Consider the following 17,500-nt stretch of genomic DNA (forward strand, 5'->3'; position numbering starts at 1 on the left):
CTTGGACGTGCATAGTTTATGCAAATATCGCTTCGATAAGTCAGAGCTCGGAGAAAGCAGAATTTAATCTTGGCGAAAGAGGAGGGGAAATGAAAGAGAGACGGGAGAAGGGGGAAAGGGGGAGGGGGACCGTTACGGGTTGCCGACCGCTCTAATAAACATATTCACGTCGATGATGTAACAATACTGATCTCGTAACGAAGAAAGTAACGCGCGCGCGCGGCAAGTTCGATGCGCAAGTTCGATGCGCCGTTGCTGCACATGATCGACAGCGCGTTATCCGGGATACGACAGTTTTCAAGCGCAGCCTGGACGAGCGATAATTAACGTACTGGGAAAACTCTCGTTTCAGCGGAGATGTATCGTTTTATGCAATTTTGCCCGTGTACGCTTACAAGTAGTATCATTAATTAAATAATTAATGCAGTTTACGCGTAAACGACGCTCGCGCGGTTGATGTAATTCAGCTGTCGAGAACACCGCACGTAGGTGTATTAAATTATGAGCTGATAATATTGATGTTTTGCGACTGATGTTTCGGCGTCAGTTACTTTATAACGTAACGTCTCGTTATAACGTAATGACTTATCTCGCCGTTTGCTATTTAACTGCATACAGTAATAATTTTCCAGATTATTATTATTACTATTCATCAATTTGTCCACACTCGCATTATCGCATTGTCGTCGGAGCGGAAATATTGCGGCTACCGATATTTCTTCGCATTAGCAATCGAACGCGAGAGTCGAGTATCGATACTTTAAAGCGTCCCTAGTCACGCTTGCCGGTTAAATTCGCGAAAGTTTGCAGAGCGGAGGCGCGTCGGTGATTAGAGAGATTAAAGGGAAACATTTTATCGTAAACGATTCGAGAGAATTTAATTCGCTTGAAAGCTTTCGGGGGACCGTGCGAGCAAGCGCGTGAGCGTTTGCAAAGTTGCATCGACGAAATTCGCGAACGAGCGAATTCGCGAATGGGAGAAAGAGAAAGAGGGAGACACAGGGAGGAAGAGAGAGATGGGGGGGAGGGAAAGAGAGAGAGAGAGAGAGAGAGCGAGAGAGGGAAGAGCGCGCGAGAAACGCGCGCTTTCGATAGGCCGCGGCGAATTTTGCGCCGCTTTCATCGTTTAATCGAATCTTCCGCTCCGCGTTGCGATCGCGATCGAATCGTATACGCACGCGAACACGCACGCATGCATCGTACCGCGTCGTATCGCATCGCATCGATCGTTGCGATTTAACGATTGGAACGAGTGTCCCGCCGATATCCGCCGCATTTCGTTCATCGAATCAGGATATCGTTTGATTACACATTTCGAATGGATTGATAATTCGTATAACAGAGTATCCCCATACTTACGAGACTTTCATTCGCTTTCTGCACTTCTGGGATTCTGCTGTCTGATGAGACATTTATAATGCCATTTCATCTGTAAAAAAAATTATAACATCTTTTTTCGCTATGTTCAGGTTAGCACGTTTGGGAAAGCGCGCTCCGTGTGAGTTATTTGTGCCGCTTCGTCACATCGGAAAATTTGTACCGACGGAGAAATTTTGCGCGTAACATACAAATGATCCTGTTACGAGGGATTTTAAACAATCGCCCGCGGCGAAGGAATTGTCCGCGATGTCAATTTATATGAAACGTAAAAGAATAACGGATGGCAAATTGACAAATTACTCGGGTCGTCGGGATTATGAACAAAGCCTAAACAGTCCAGCGAACTTTGTGAATTCGCAGTTTCTTTATCTCTCTCTCTCTCTCTCTCTCACGCGCGCGCGCGTGCGCGTGTTCACGGATTAATTTATGAAATGTAAATTTATTAATTAAGCACGCGCTCGGTCTGGACGTTACGGTGAGTCGTCGAGCGGCGGCGGCAGTGGCTTTATTATTAATCGAGCTATTATGTTACACACGCTACGCGAGTCGCGGCGATTGATATTTCGCTTACAGTCACCGATTCACTTTTCCGTTGCATTTCGCACGTGACACTCTCACAATCACCGTCCGTTACCGTCGTGACGTCAACGTCGCATGCAACTGCAATTATCGTACTGTGGCATTTACCATTGGTAACGGCGTTTTCTTTTCAATTATTGCACAAATTTATCGGTGTGAGTTACAAATTATACTTGAGCACTTCTCTATCTCTTTCTCTCGTCGCGTATAAAAATTAAGAATCTTCTCGTCTTTGCCGGAGTAAAAAATCGCCAAGTGAACATTTGAACAGACAGTAACATACGATTACTAAATTACTGATACGTTATTAAATTTCTGTTAACACTAGAAGTGTGTGTGATCTTACTGTGTGGTGATAGGAATAACGATTATTATTAAAAATTTATTAGAAAGTTATTAAAAATTTACACCCAAAAAAAGTATTTCATTTGTAAAGATTGTGATTTTTTCTATAGTCTCATATTCTAAGCGAAGCCTTTTACAGAAAAAGGATTCCTCTTTCGATAAAGCGATTAAAGTGAAGCATTCATCTAAAATTTATTAGATATTATTCCAACTGTTTTCCTCTTATTTCAAGAGAATTTCTTCTTATATCAATTAATTGTTCTTTTATATGAAGAGGAATATATTAATTTGGATGTTCGCTTATTTTGTTCGGTCATTTTTTACCTCCAAACATGAACGAGAAAATAACCATATGTTCATAGATCAGAATATTTGGAACGGTTTTTTAAAGAAGATATGTGTATTACTGTAACATATAACGAAGATAATTTACCCATATTTGGTCAAATACGGTTTATAATCTATTGTAAGAAGTTGAATAATATATTCTTTCTTTTAACTATGTTTCATACAATTGTTTATAATAAATATCTTTGTAGCTATGAAGTCCAAAAGAAAACTGATTGGAAATTTATTTGTTATGATGATTTTATTCCATTCGTGCCTACTTATTGTAGAACTGGAGCCAGAAGTACATCTACATATAGATTACTTTTCGCTTATACATTATAATTTTTTCAAATTAACCAGTGTAACACCAGTAAGAATAAAGTACAGTAAGAATAAATAATAATCCTCTTAAAAAAAGGTTAAATAATCTGTGTATGTAAGAGGAAATTTATATTAAAATCAATAAGATTTGCATTATACATATAACATATAATCCCTCTAACTTTAAGAATAATGTGTTTATAATATTTCCCTCTTAATCTTAGAGGAATCCTCTTGAGGCCATATATGAGAGTAAAATTCTCTAAAACTTAGATGAATCCGCTCGTTCTGAAATTAATTTTTTTTCGGTATATTACTCTGTCATTATAGAGTTAGAGATGTATTAGTATTTCTCCACGAAATACCCGACAAGATTTTGAGAAAATGTAGTGCTCGAGATCACACCCCGCTCACACGAGAGTTCGACGAGTTCGATAGACTGAATTCGCGCGGCTTGGAATCGCACTTGAATCGGATAGAGATCCAGTAAATTTCTCGATTCTCGATCCGTGAACACCTTGCCGCGCGACTCGTAGATCCGCGTCGAGAAATAGAAGCGGCGAAGTTATGCGGCTCTCCCATAGCCGCTCGCGCGCATACCGGGTGTCCTTGCGGAATGAAAGTACTTTGAAAACGTGACCTCTCGTTCCACGTATGAGTAATGCTTAGCCTGTGCTTAGCCCAGGTGGTGTTTCCAGCGAGATTCCAGCGATGCCGGCTGGTCACAATCAATAGAGGAATGCGCTTTTCTGCCAGAGATCATTATCATAAAAATGTAGTAATAGATAAATAGCCGAGTTGATTCGCGGGGAGAAATAACAGTGAAGTCGAATATCTCTCGAATGCACAAACCCACGCGCGTTTGTGCATTGAAATATTCATGCATTCGTATACCGGTATAAATACGTACGAATTTAATTGAAGAAAATGTTAATTAAACCTAACGATTGCATTGTAACTGTCGTGTTTGTCTTTAGCGCGACTTTTGTTTTATTAGCAATTAATACATGGAAGACTTGTGAATTCGCACAGTTTCGCATATCCAAGTTTCATGAGGGCTTGATTGTTAAATATTAATTTAATTTAAGGAAATATCAGCGTAAATGTTACAACGTACACACGTCACAGCAGAAATTTCATTTTTCTTTATTACCCATTATTAATTTTAACAACGGTCTAAAAAGCCGGTGTCGATAGGCTCCGAAACTATTTCACCGTTTACTTGTTTAATTAACGTACCCGTTTTCGCGTACACGTCACACGCACGCATATGTTTATTTTAACGAACGTCCACGCAATTACAAATTAGCGCATCTAATTTCCGATTTTCCTTATGCATTCCAGATCGAGCCGACGCGGTATATCGAACGGAACGGAACGAGTGTCGCGATCGAGTTCGCGAAAGTGGAGCGGCCACGTGAGATCCGGTCTCGGGAGGACAGGAAAATATGAGCACCTCGTGAAGTCGGGAAAAGCGGAGTTTTCATCTGGAAGGCCATCATGGAGACCGAGGAACTCACCAGGCTCGTCGACGAGATCTACAAGGTGAGTGACTCCTGTCTTTCTGCCTGTTGGTCTGTCTGTCTGTCTGCCGGTCAGTCGATCGGACAATTTCACGTTCGCGTTTACTCGCATCGATAAGAGAATTTTGGGGCAACAGACTAGATTAAAAAAGATTCTGAAACTTTGCGGAGATGTACAGAGTGATTCGACTCCGTCTATATTTATTTTTCGCGATAGCTGAGATGCATTTTACGAAATGTTACCTCTATGAAACTTCTTTTAAGCAAAATTCCAAATTTAACATTTAAAACTCAGTTCACGCACACTTAAAAACCGGTTTTTCACGTACATGAGTTTTTAAATACGAGATGTATCAGCCCATAATCTCTTTCTTTCTCTTTCTTGTCTTTTGTTCTCTTTCTACGGAGGCTATATCGCACGTCTGGATACAAGCTAAATGCACCTCTGTGTATTTATAATAAACTCCCCAATATCGACACGCATATTCCTCAAGGAATGTGTGGTTAGGGCAGGCAGCGGTGATCGAACACCCTGTATACGCCCGTAACGGGACTGATGGCACGCGTAGGGGATGACGGGGGTGCGATCTCGGCGTGTAGATCGGAAGCCAATTAATATCCAGGCAGGGCGCGTTCCACCCCTGGAATATACACCTGCAGAATAACCTCGCTGAAACATAACTGCGCGGCGGCGTGATATACTCGCGCCATGGGGCTCGCTTGTCAGCGACGCGGGACCCCATAAACCCCAGCCGCGCGATAACGGGGTTAACCGGTGGTTACCTTGTTATTTCGACACGATCTCCGGGAGATCGTAACGAAGCATCGTTCGTTCCACCGTGGCCCAGTAATAATTACGGCGAGCAGCCACGGTGCCTGATTACGAAGCTAATTTACGGCGAATCCTTCCAAAAGTGCGGATTTCGAGAAGGATCTGCGCGATAACGGAGCGCGAGGCATCTGCAAGACTTTGTTACACAATCAGAGGAATCGAGTTACTTCGAAAGAAGAAGAGTTAATCGGGAAAAGTAAGTGCGATAAATAGTAAGTTGCGGAAACGAATCGTCATGTTTTAGGGTAATCGGAAAGTTCCGTCCGTTTTTTTGCAAAACGTATGGTTTTATTTAAGAAACAAAATGAAAAAGTACATCAGTCAAAGTATTGTCCATCGTTAGCGACTTTTTTCCATCTTTCGGTCAGCAAGCGCCGGTTCCGCGGCGAAAGAATGACTCATCTTTGGAAACTATCCAGTCAGAGACCCATTTTTCAACGTCTTCATAAGAATTGAAACATTCGTCAGCAAGTGCGTGTGCCATCGACCGAAACAAGTGGTAGTCGGAAGGGGCACAGTCTGCTGAATAAGCCGTATGGGGTAACACTTCCCAGCGAAGTGCTTCTAACGTTTCCTTGACAGATTTTGTGACGTGAGGCCGAGCGTTGTCATGAAGCAAAATCACTTTATGCTGTCTCGTTTCATATTCTAGTCGTTGTTCGTGCAATGCTCGGCTCAAACGGATCATTTGTTCTCTGTAGAGATTCTCTGTGACTGTTTGATCACTTTTCAACAGCTCATGGTATAGCACACCCTTCTGATCCCACCAAATACAGAGCATTGCCTTCTTTCCGTGGATATTCCGCTTTGGTATCGATGTTAAGGGTTAGCCGGGATCGCAAATAGTTTTTCGACGTTTGAGGTTGTCAAAATAAATCCATTTTTCATCCCCATGTGATGATACGATGTAAAAACTCCTTTCTTTGTTGCCTAACAAGCAGAATTTCGCAGGTGATTTTTCGCCTTTCAATGTCTCTTGGCTTCAGTTCAGTACGGAATCCATTTTCCTTCCTTGTAAACCTTTCTTAAGGCTTTCAAACGATCGGAAATGACAGATCGAGTACAATTTAATCCTTTTGCAAGTTGCTTTTGCGTTTGACATGGGTCTTCGTCCACCAATACCTGCAATTCTTCATCTTCGAATACTCTTGGCCGTTCAGAACGCTCTTTGTCCTCCATATAAAAATCACCACTTTTAAAGCATCGAAATTATTCTCTGCATGTTTTAACGGGAGGAGCCTTATCACCATAAACTTCTACAAGTATTCGATGAGTTTCAGCTGCAGTTTTCTTCCAATTGAAGCAAAAGATTAACACTTCGCGCAAATTACGCTTATTTGGCTCAAATTTGGACATTTTCGATACAGTAATAAATAATGTTATTGATGCAAACCTGTATACCTTTATGTACTGAATATTATTGACAGATATCAAAACAAACCATTAAGCTTCGTTTAGACATTAGAGGTTAACTCGACAGTTCTAGCTATAGCTACGTAGCTTGCCGCTAGATGGATGGAACTTTCCGATTTATCTAATATTAGGTATTCCGGTTAGTTTTGAGGGTTCACTATAAATGGCTGAAACTACAAATCTACTTGAGACATTTTGAAAGTTGACACGCCATTTTAGAGCTTGGACATTTCTACAAATAATTTGACACATGGCATGTGCATTCGTGAACATAATCATAAACTTTTTGTGCGATTGAAAATGGAGCGTGGTAAAGAGCATTTTTGACATTTTGTGTTTTATTGTTTCGATTCGAAGGAAACGGCTGATGAAGCCCACCGATTCATCTCAGAAACTTATTCTGACTTTTCTCCATCGATTAAAACATGCGAATACTGGTATTGGCGATTTCGGCGCGGTGATTTCGATTTGAAAAATAAAGAACGTTCAGGTCAACCAAAAATTTTGAAGATGCCGAATTGCAGACATTATGGAATGAAAACTCGGCTCAAACGCTTCAAGAACTAGCTGAAGCATTAAACGTTGCTAAATCAACCGTTTCAAATCATTTACATGCGATGAGGAAGATTCAAAAAAAAAACAAATGGGTTCTACATGCATTGTCTGGATTGGTTATTCAAAATCGTCTAACCATTTGCACTTCATTGCTTTCTCGTGACAAGAAGAAGCAGTTCTTGTATCAAATTATAACTGGAGATGAGAAATGGATCTACTGTGATAATCCTAAGTGTAAAAAATCCTGGATAAGTCCAGGCCAACCATCGACATCAACTCCAAAACGCAACATTCACGGAAATAAAGTTTTATTGTGCAATCGGTGGGACATGAAAGGCGTCGTGTTTTATGAGTTGCTACAACTGAATCAGTCACTGCTATGCGTTACCAACAACAATTAATCGATTTGAATCATGCTTTGAACCAAAAATGTCCAATAATAGCTCAAAGAAAACGCAAAGTGATTTTGTTGCACGACAATGCTCGACCGCACGTTGCAAAATTAGTTAAGGATACATTATCGGCACTACAATAAGAGGTCCTATCACACGTCGCGTTTTCACCTGTGCTTTTTTTGCCGATTATTTCGATCTATGCAGCACAGTTTTGCTGACCAGCACTTCAAACTTCACTTCAAAACTTCACCTCAAAAATCATGAAGAAATACAAAAATGGCTCGATGAGTGGATTGCTTCGAAGGACGAATATTTTTTTTATCGCGGAATTCACTTGTTGCCCGAAAAGTGGAAAAAGTTATAACTAGCGATAAAAAATATTTTGAATAAAATATAATATTTAATAAATATATTTAACGTCTCTCAAAAATAAACGTGTTTCTTTTGCAAAAAATCCCTCAAAACTAACCGGAACACCTAATACATCTCGCGCCGAGCGACAGTCGCGCGTGTTAAGTTGAGGAAAATATTAGTATGCAGAATCCAACGCGTCTGTATGGAACTCCCACAGAGTGCCTAATTTTCCGTTTTTCCATCCGCGTTTAAATTTCGTGCGTTTGACGCTTCACGTGCTAGGAACTAATAACTTCGCGCTCTTATGATCCCCGTGAAAATTTTCGCTCGGATGATTTAGAGCGAAGAGGAAAGAAGAAGAGAGAAAGAGAGAAAGAGAGACCTCGCTCACAAATCTCTCGAGGCTCTTCAGAATTTCCTACGGAATTTTTGCCAGGAGTCTTCAGCTTGACTTTAATCACCGAGCTGCGGAAGCTCGGCTTGAAGGGCGCTGAGGGGCGAAATGCCTCTTCACTCCATTTCCTCAACATATCGGTCCTGTATGACCCCATCCTCCCCCTCCTTGCCTTCTTTTCTGTTCGGTAGCCGGAGCCTAAGTAACAGTTAAAAAAAAAGAGGCCACGTGTTAACGATCGGCCGTCCACGTGGCTTAACGAGGTCGCGCTCGTTGTGCATGTTCATTAGAGCGTTCATTACGACCACTTGTCGCCCCCGAACAACCCCGGAGCCCTTAACGGCTGAGAGGATTAATTTTTAATATCTTTCTCCCGCGTGCGCGTCTCCATCCGCCTCCCGCGGAAGGAGGCGTCCGCGGTGAATTAATCTTTTTTTTACTCCTGCCGCCCGAGGAAAAAATTCATTAGCATGTCGCAATATGGCGCCATTCGGCGCAATAAGTGGCGCGCGATCATTTATACTTGTGCGCGTCCCTCTTTCTCCTTTTTCTTTATCTTCTTTTGGTAAAACAGTTTAGCAAAAATAAGTAAAGATAAAGGCTCACGTCTAATTTATAGTAGCTTGAGAGACTTGAGAGTTTTTTAAAAGGAACTACGAAGAAAGATCGTCCTTTTGATCGGGATTCGAAATGAAATTTTTCTTCTCTCTCTAGTTTTATTTATATACATTACATACAGTAATATACATTACATACATACAGTAATTGATATACATATGTAATATTGCTTAGAAAATATATATACATTCTTTTCTTTCTATTTTTATTTCTATTGGATCATACAAAAGATATTGTCATAGTTTATGATGATAAAAATTATAACGAGTTTTTTTACTCGGATAGAAATAATTATAAATTATCGCTATAGAGATTATTGCTGTCCGTAACTCTAAAAAGCTACATTCTCATTACAATTATACCGTAAATTGTAAGAAGAAACGCGTACACGCAGAGACATTTTGCTTAAATGGTATTCCTATCCAATTATGTAGATAACTATTTAATTTCAAGGAATTTACGGCGCTTCAGAGCCGATTGCGATTTATTAAGGAATAGCCGCAGTTTACCCCCGAAATATGCATTATGCATTAACGTAATCGGAATGGGCGCGTAATTTAAATATTTCTTGCATTAATCAAGACCAACGCGACGAGGTTCATCGACCGTAACAACGTTTTTACAAAACCGCTTCCTCAACTTTGATTTATCTTCGCACCGCCGCCTATGATTCTTGATTTACGGCGAACGGCTTAGACGATGACCATTGCTTCACGATATACATTATGACAACGTGCGCGTTTTAATTGTGAAGATAAATAAAAGGAAAGAGGAACGCGAGAGTGTCGATCGATCATCAAGAGCACCGTGCAAGTTCAACAATCGCGCGAAATTCATACGGAGAAATTCCGATAATTCCGACCGTAAAATTATTTGCGTTTTAATGTTTCAATTCCGTCGCAGCAACAAAATAAAACAAAAACGAAACGAAAAATTTGTCGCTCTCGAGATTTTACGGATGGTTCGGCAAAAGGGAGGTCCGGCGTGAGTTTATTATCGGCCGATCTCGACGCTTTCGAAATCGTCAGTTTAACATGGCGTGTAAAATTTTTCATATATTATCGAATTAAATACGCACGAACACGCGTGCGGACGCACACACACGCGCGCACAGAAGCATGCACATGCGATGTGGCGGCGCGATGAAATTGCGGAAACGTTGGATAAATAAAATGCGCTGCGGCGGTACCTCCATTTATCGTTTATTTATAATTTTATTCATTCATTTACGTGAGATTTGATATATTTTTTGTGCGCTTAATAGATATATTTTCCGCACACTTTTTCTTCTCTCGCGACAAGGCGAGGATGCGCAACTTTGCGTTTGCGTCTGTACACTGCAATGGCGCGTGTCGTTCCGATTTTCTTTCTCTTTCCCTTCTCGGTCCCGTAGTCCAGTCGATTTATCGGAAAGCTCGCGTGAAAAAGAAGAGGGTAGCGTCATTGACGTAAAATATTCCGATGGAAGTCAAACAAGAGGGCGGACTGCATAAACGGACTGCACGCACGGTGCATCTGTCGGCGCAGGTCGAAATATCCGGAGTTATTACATGTCCGAATTGCAGGGTAAATATTTCGCCGGGCGGCGCGCGCACTCCTGTTTTGCATCGGGCCTGGAATAAAATGCCGGCGTCGACGGAATCAGGATGTAAATATTGCAATAAAAACCGGTGACGCTCCGACAACGCGCCCGCCTCGTCCGCGAGATCGATCGACGGGAAATTTCGCGAACGCGACAGGGTGTGCGGATAAAATCTGCCTTATTCAAACTCTTCCTCCCTCCCTCCCTTCCTTCCTCCCTCCTTCTCTCCCTCTCCCTCTCTCTCTCTCTCTCTCTCTCTCTCACACACCCGAACACTCGGTTAGATATTCGAAACAGCCAAGGTGATAAATAAGCCAGTTTCTTAAAACAAAACAATGCTACTCTTTTACGAGAAGAGATCGGACGCGCGAGAGGGAGACTCGTCCGAATGAATCCCGTGTTTGAATGGTCTGCATTATATTATTTTTAGCGCGCGTTTTTCAGTGCTCGAGATCAGAGGATCACGACAACCGACAATCCGACGTAAAGTTTACGACCGGGAAAGATTTAAATTTGAAGGTCAAGTTCGTATGCCGAATTAAAATTCGACGCGGAGGATAGTATATCGCGTAAAATATCTAACTTCGAGGTCTCCGAGTCTTTTAAATTACCTTTTTGTTCCCTTTCCTCCCAGCCCCTTTGGTCGTCGTTTCGCGATTCAAGGATATGGGGATACTTCGGGCAGGAAAATATACTACGATTTTATGACGAATCAAGCCGGACAGAGCCAGACGGCCATATGGAGAGAGAAATAGCGAGAAAGAGACGGAGTGAGCGTGTGAAAGAGAGAGAGAGAGGGGGGAGAGAGAAAAGAAGTTTGTTATGCGTAAAAGAGGAGGGGACACGAGAGCAGGAGGGGGAGAGGGAAGCTGAGAGGAATGTAGATTCCATCCACCGCGCCCAGGTCGAGATGGTCGCTCATAAATATTCATACGGGATTCCTGAAGCCAGGAAAACATCCATTCCTGCAGAGGCGCACGTGTGCCCCTCTCGTGTGCATTCGGCAATTTCGCAGCTGGCCAATGGGAGAGCGCCGGCCAACGGTGGAGAAAAACGCCGGAATTACGACTTTTCCGCGGTGAGATCCTTCGTGAGATCATGCGCTTCGTGAAAACAACGAATTTTTCCGACGTGAATTTTTCGTGAAATTCTTAATGCGCTCCAAGGAGCTTTCTTCTTCTCTCTTCATCTCTCTTCTCGTTTCAAAAATACTAATTTATTGAGAATCAGCGGACAAGACATTTTTCTGATAAGAGAAAATGTTGCCGATATATAAACAGTGAATCGCGTTTATTTCAGCGCCTCGGCCTAAATGTATGAGATTTCATAAAATTCTGACGTTCCGTATCGAACGACTCATTTTGTCGTGAATAATTTTTTATCGTTTTTCTCAACATCGTGAATCGTCGGGGATTACGAGCACGTTGCGAGAGAGATATTGCAAAGTACAGTTAACAGTTGCACGAGGCTCGCGCTTTAACAGACGGTACACGCGCAAGAAGATCGGAGAGACCGAGGATCGTAATAATTTTACTACAGTGAAAATCCGCGGCTTTGCGGATCGCACAGGCGGTGAAAGTGAAAACGCGATGAATCTGACAATGACTGTCGTCGGACTGTCGTCGGACAGTCGCTGTCGAGCGGGAGTCCTCTTCCGACGATTAAAAAACATCTTGTTTACGGAAACGGCGGAGAGATTCGTCTTCGGGAAAATGCACGGGCATTATATGCAAAAACGTCGCTTCGCTTTTTACCGCTTCGCGGAAAATTATGATTAAATGTCCGAGCGACATGCACTCGCAATATTTAAACATGGCCGGATGTGGTCCGCGATGAGTTATCGATAACATTATCGAACTGATATGGAGAGTATTACTGCTGAATTGATAACATCATTGCTACTATTAATAATTACGATTATTTATAGGGTTAGTGAATTATTTATATTGTGTTACGATAAATGAATTACTATTTTTATTACATTAGTACAATAAAGGTGCTTGAGAGAGGAGAGGAATAAAAAGAATATCATATATATGCGTAGAAATTAATAAAAGCCATTCATTTTCCGTTCAAGTTGATATATGAAGGCACTTTTTGTTTATCATAAACGATGAAACTTCTTTGTTCGCCGCACTCGTGGTACTCTAGAATCTACAACTATAACAGTAACGGCAATCGGTGAAAGGAGGAATGGCGGATAATCGTGATAAAACCCCGCATCCAAGTAGAAAAAGCATAATGGTCGGGCATAAGAGTAACTGTTTCTGGGCGATCAAGAAGGTTAATCGAGCACATTAAACTGACTGGCAGTGAGTCAGAAGGTGAATTTTTAAGTTACAAAGTTACGTTCGATTAACTCAACCCGCGCCTCATTTTGCAATCATCCGCGCGATCTCGGTGTTACGGAAAAAGTGTGAGAAAGAAGAGATTACATACAAACAAGCGTAGATAAATTTTAACGTAAAATTTTATATTTTGCAATTGCATTTTTGGATATCGAATATTTCGAATGGAAAAACACATATTATTTGACTCGATCTCTTTGTGTTTCAAACGATTACATACCGCATCTGTGTCTGGCTATTGTCGTCGATAAATAGTTGCAAAAAATACACGGAATGCTTTTCCAAAGAGATGCAAGCTGCCTTCTTCGGCGTTCGGTTGTAAGGTCGCGCTTCGCAATTCAGTGACCATGTACAACATGTGGCTTTTTCGCGTAGAATAATGACGCGTAGAAAGTTAATAATTAAAGATGTCCGCGGCTGCTTTCACGCGGCTATATTCTTGCCGTAGACCGCGGTTTGTAATCGGGTATAAAGCTGTAACGAGATCGTTCACCCCGCAACAAATCGGACGTAACCGACTTCGCTCACGATGGCTAACAGCAGTTTCCAATCTGACGATATTGCCAGACTGCCGGCCAGTCGTCCTCTCGTTCCAGCGCGCTGGCTAGGCATTCCGATTGATTTCCTAAGTCCTGGAACGCCTCAAACGGTCTTAAACGGGCATTTACATGCCTGACTTCTTAAATTCGTGATCCGCGAAGTTTTGAATGTTCGATCACCGGACATTCGCACGTCCGATCTAGAACTTAGGTCTTAAAATGTACCTTTTGGCAGGCTCTTGTTTCTTCAACTTTCCTTGAAAGTTGGATTCGGATTATTTCAACAACTCCAAATGGGCATTATGGAAATTTATGGAATCTTGAACTCGGGAACTTTGAGTTTCAGATTACGGAGTTTTTAGTTCTTTCACGCGTACTTAGACTCTTGATAAATTTAAATTTTAAATTCCTGGGGATTCGCATATTTAGTGTTTTGACGTGGAATCTTCAAATTACTTGATTTTATCAGCTTTTCAGCTGCGTCGGAGGAGACTGGCGAAAGGGTTGGTTAAAGCTAATCGAGTAGAAGCTAATCATTCGAGAGCTGAATGTGTGAAATTTTAGTTTCTAACAACACTGCAGTCTTGTATAGATATCGGTATTTCACATGACGTCAAAACTTGTAATACGCGTGGCACGTGGCGAAGCGTACGGTCCTGGCTCGGGCCCCGTTTTAATCGCAATTCGCCACGAGAGGTGGTCGATCTCCTCTCGAGTAGCCGAGCGAAAGCGACTTTCTCGTCGTTCTGCGCGATCTTTCGCATTCCGCTCTTTACGATTCCGTGTTGCTTCTCGCAATCGCCGAGCCGGTAGTTTCCTCCGCAGAAACACAGCCTCGGACATTTTTATCGCCGAACATTGATAGGTCGAATTGTTCGGAGTTGTTGTTGTAGAAACCTGATGTTTCGCAAGTGGTTAACATCGCGAGCACTTAAGATCTGCAAGTCAGTTAGGAATGCGCGAAATTAGCTCGGAGATGTTGATTTTCGTTCTCGCGACTCGACATGGAAAAATCGACAGTGAAAAATCAGTCGTTTATAATATTGGGATTTCCTGAGAAAATTTCTTTACCAAAGCTTTCACCTCGCGCTAATTAATATTTATATTTGAATATTCAGGAATTTAATATGCTAATTAAAACGAGCAAACTACAAGTGAGCGGAGTTAAAGAAAAATACACCCTTAAATATCTTGCTGTGTATTTTTCTCGGAAAACGTCGGATCGAGTTAAGAATTTTTTAAAATAATGCTGGACTCACGAATGCCGAAAGAAGACTACGCGCTTGAGAGTCTCCAGGCATCGCCTCGTTTTATCGAGGGAACTTTTTCTCGCGATAGGGGAGATAGCGTTGCATTGCGCTTATTTTGCCGGAAGCACGTGGTCTTCCAGGTACCTTCCGCGAAGCCGGTGGAAACCAGTTGGTCGACTGACCCACCTGGGACCACCTACGACCTTCTGCAACGCCGACGTGCATCGTGGTTGCACTCTGCGCCGCAGTTGCACAACCAGTCCCGAGCATCGGGAGCGAGAAATTACTGTACTCCTTTCTATTTGCTCGTGCACTTAGAACATTGTCGGACTCCAGGATTTTAGAACCCTTCGTTGCTTCTTGAAAATATTGTATTTTCGCCGTCGTGGAAACTTTCAGAGCGCAGTTGTACATCGAATTGTTGAGCTTCGAACGTTGAATCGCTGTAGATGGTGAAACATTGTTCTTGGATTATCGTAAGTTTGTTCAAGATTTAAGATCGCATATTGGCACTGCGAATCTCTCAGGGTTGTAATTAAATATGTATTAAATTCGTAAATTTTTTTATACCTGGGATTATTGATTAGCCAGATTCTTGTTTTTTTTTTTTCATTTTTAACGACATTCTGCATTTTCGATACTTGTGAGACTTGATTTCGGGAATAATTCCGGAATCGCACGAATTCTTGGAATCTTTTATGCCGCACCCGTAACGTACGGGTGAGTTCGGTTTTGGAATTTTTATAGCCGCGAATGAAGGAAGTTGAACGCTTAAGACTTCGCGAATGCACGAACTTTTTGATACCTTGTAAGGTTTATGACCGTGATAATCGTTCCCAGGTCGTTAAATTCGCAGGTACCGTAATCTCGGCGCATTGGGGATGCTTGGGGCGTCATATGATGCAATTTTCAAGCGATCTCATCGGGAAACCGAGCACGTCCTTGCCGATGCACGCATTTATCTCCGCGAATTTCTCCGGCGCGTGCTATTTATTTATTAAAAATTTCATTTCGATCGCGTACGTGTCCGCGCATCCCTCGTAGGAGATAAATAAATGAACGAGACGGGAGGGTAAGATCCTTCTCGGGAAACTCAATTTCTCGATCGTCGGACGAGCTTTCCCGAGCTTCTCCGCTGTTCGCGTTCGCGTAAATCTCCGTGGACTTTTTCGAGGAGGCATCCTGTTTCTTTTCTCCGTTTCTTCGGTCCATTGTCGGAAACGAAGAGAGCAACTTCACCGAGAACTTTCCGCTCGATTCGCTGCAAGTGGCCCGCCCGGAGTTTTCCGCTTTCCCGATGAATTTCGCTGCGTCGACTTCTATCCGTGTAAACGCGCGTGAAAATTCCAAGTTTCGAGAAATCAAGACTCCGATATTCCGGGACTTGCGACCATTAGAATTCTTAGAATGCTAAACTCATAAAATAGCATAAAACAGCAGGTGTGCAAAATCCCCGAAAAAGAAACCGGAAGACGAAAACCGAATAGATAATGCAGAACTTTTTTGTAACGAAACAAAATTTCATATTAAGATTAGGACATTCGACGTTTTTGACGACACAAATTTTTTTCGAGGAATTTGGCCCTTTCAATATTTCTGACATTCAAACATTTCAAAACGAGAAATTACAAAGTTTCAAGCAACCGAAGTCTTAGGACTTCGAAACTTCCTCCTTGGGAACTTTTGATCTTTAGTGCAGCTAATCGCGTCGGAATTTCCACGTTGTTTTCGTTTTTAATTCAGGAAGTACTCTACGCAATACTGATCTGCTTTCCAAAGAGCCTCGCATCGGTGCGCTGCATCGGCGAAAAAATCTTGGGGATTTCGTTAGTTCCGACGGCTAACGCGATTATCCACGGAAGAGCCAATTAATGATAATTACGCGTTATCGCGCGCGAGCGCACGTGCCCGCCCGCACTCCCAGATTATTCGTGCGTTGTTCGGTTAACTTTACGTATTGACGCTCACGCGAGTCCCCGGGCTTAATTAGGACGAAAACTCATTAAAGCCCGCGAGTGTCTCTAATTTGTCAGGCCCGTCGCGGAGATAGGGACGGTATGTAGAATGAGCGCACGAGCTTTCGTTTCGTCCCGCAACGAAACGATTAAATGGCGTCGTCTGTCGGTAACGTATGTGCAATTATAAAGGCGCTCCTTGCGGATGACATCCTTAATGAGTAATTAAGGGCCCCACGGCGCACGTGAATTCATAAGGTTTACATCTGTTTTGCCCACTTTCGTTCTCACGGGAGAACCTCATTCTCGCTTGATCGATGTTCTCTCGTGGTGAGACATCTCGCGAGAATTGGAGCGAAGAAACATGCGCTAAGAAAATCTCCCGCAAACGGAAGCAAAAATGCACGAGAAATAATCGTGTTCCGTCGGACGCGAAGAAAATGTCATCTTTATAAAAATTGTTATCGTCGATGACAAATACAATCTCTCTCTCTCTCTATCTGCAGAAGAAGTTTTCGATTTCAGGGGAGAGTTGGTTCCTTTCGTATTTATTTATTAGCGAAAGAATCTGTTTGCTTCTCCCTCGCGTATCGTTTCGCGTATCGCGTATCGGTTTTCATAACAATGAGAAATTCAAATTAATTGGAGTCCTCATCTAAGTCTTTGTACACGTAATCTCGTAAGAATTGTTACGGATATAAAACACGATCCGAGCATTTTCTCGGTACCGTCAAGTGTTCTCAAATGAATTTTCTCTTTGGATGGAGAAGAGAAAGGGATAGAGCAT

At 42.2% G+C, this 17,500-nt stretch overlaps 1 protein-coding gene across 2 annotated transcripts in view; it reads left to right on the forward strand.

The window, feature by feature from the left end:
• IRSp53 (Insulin receptor substrate 53 kDa) overlaps nt 1-17,500 on the forward strand; it is a 109,026-nt gene that overhangs the window by 12,221 nt on the left and 79,305 nt on the right. For both annotated transcript variants that reach the window (XM_011145733.3, XM_011145732.2), the window contains exon 2: nt 4,300-4,500. In XM_011145733.3, coding sequence (XP_011144035.2) covers nt 4,456-4,500 — 45 coding nt within the window. In that variant the 5' untranslated portion in view covers nt 4,300-4,455. The remainder of the gene's footprint in view (nt 1-4,299; nt 4,501-17,500) is intronic.

The sequence above is a fragment of the Harpegnathos saltator genome, unplaced genomic scaffold (genome assembly GCF_003227715.2).
Source record: "Harpegnathos saltator strain DR-91 unplaced genomic scaffold, Hsal_v8.6 scaffold202, whole genome shotgun sequence".
NCBI lineage: Eukaryota > Metazoa > Arthropoda > Insecta > Hymenoptera > Formicidae > Harpegnathos > Harpegnathos saltator.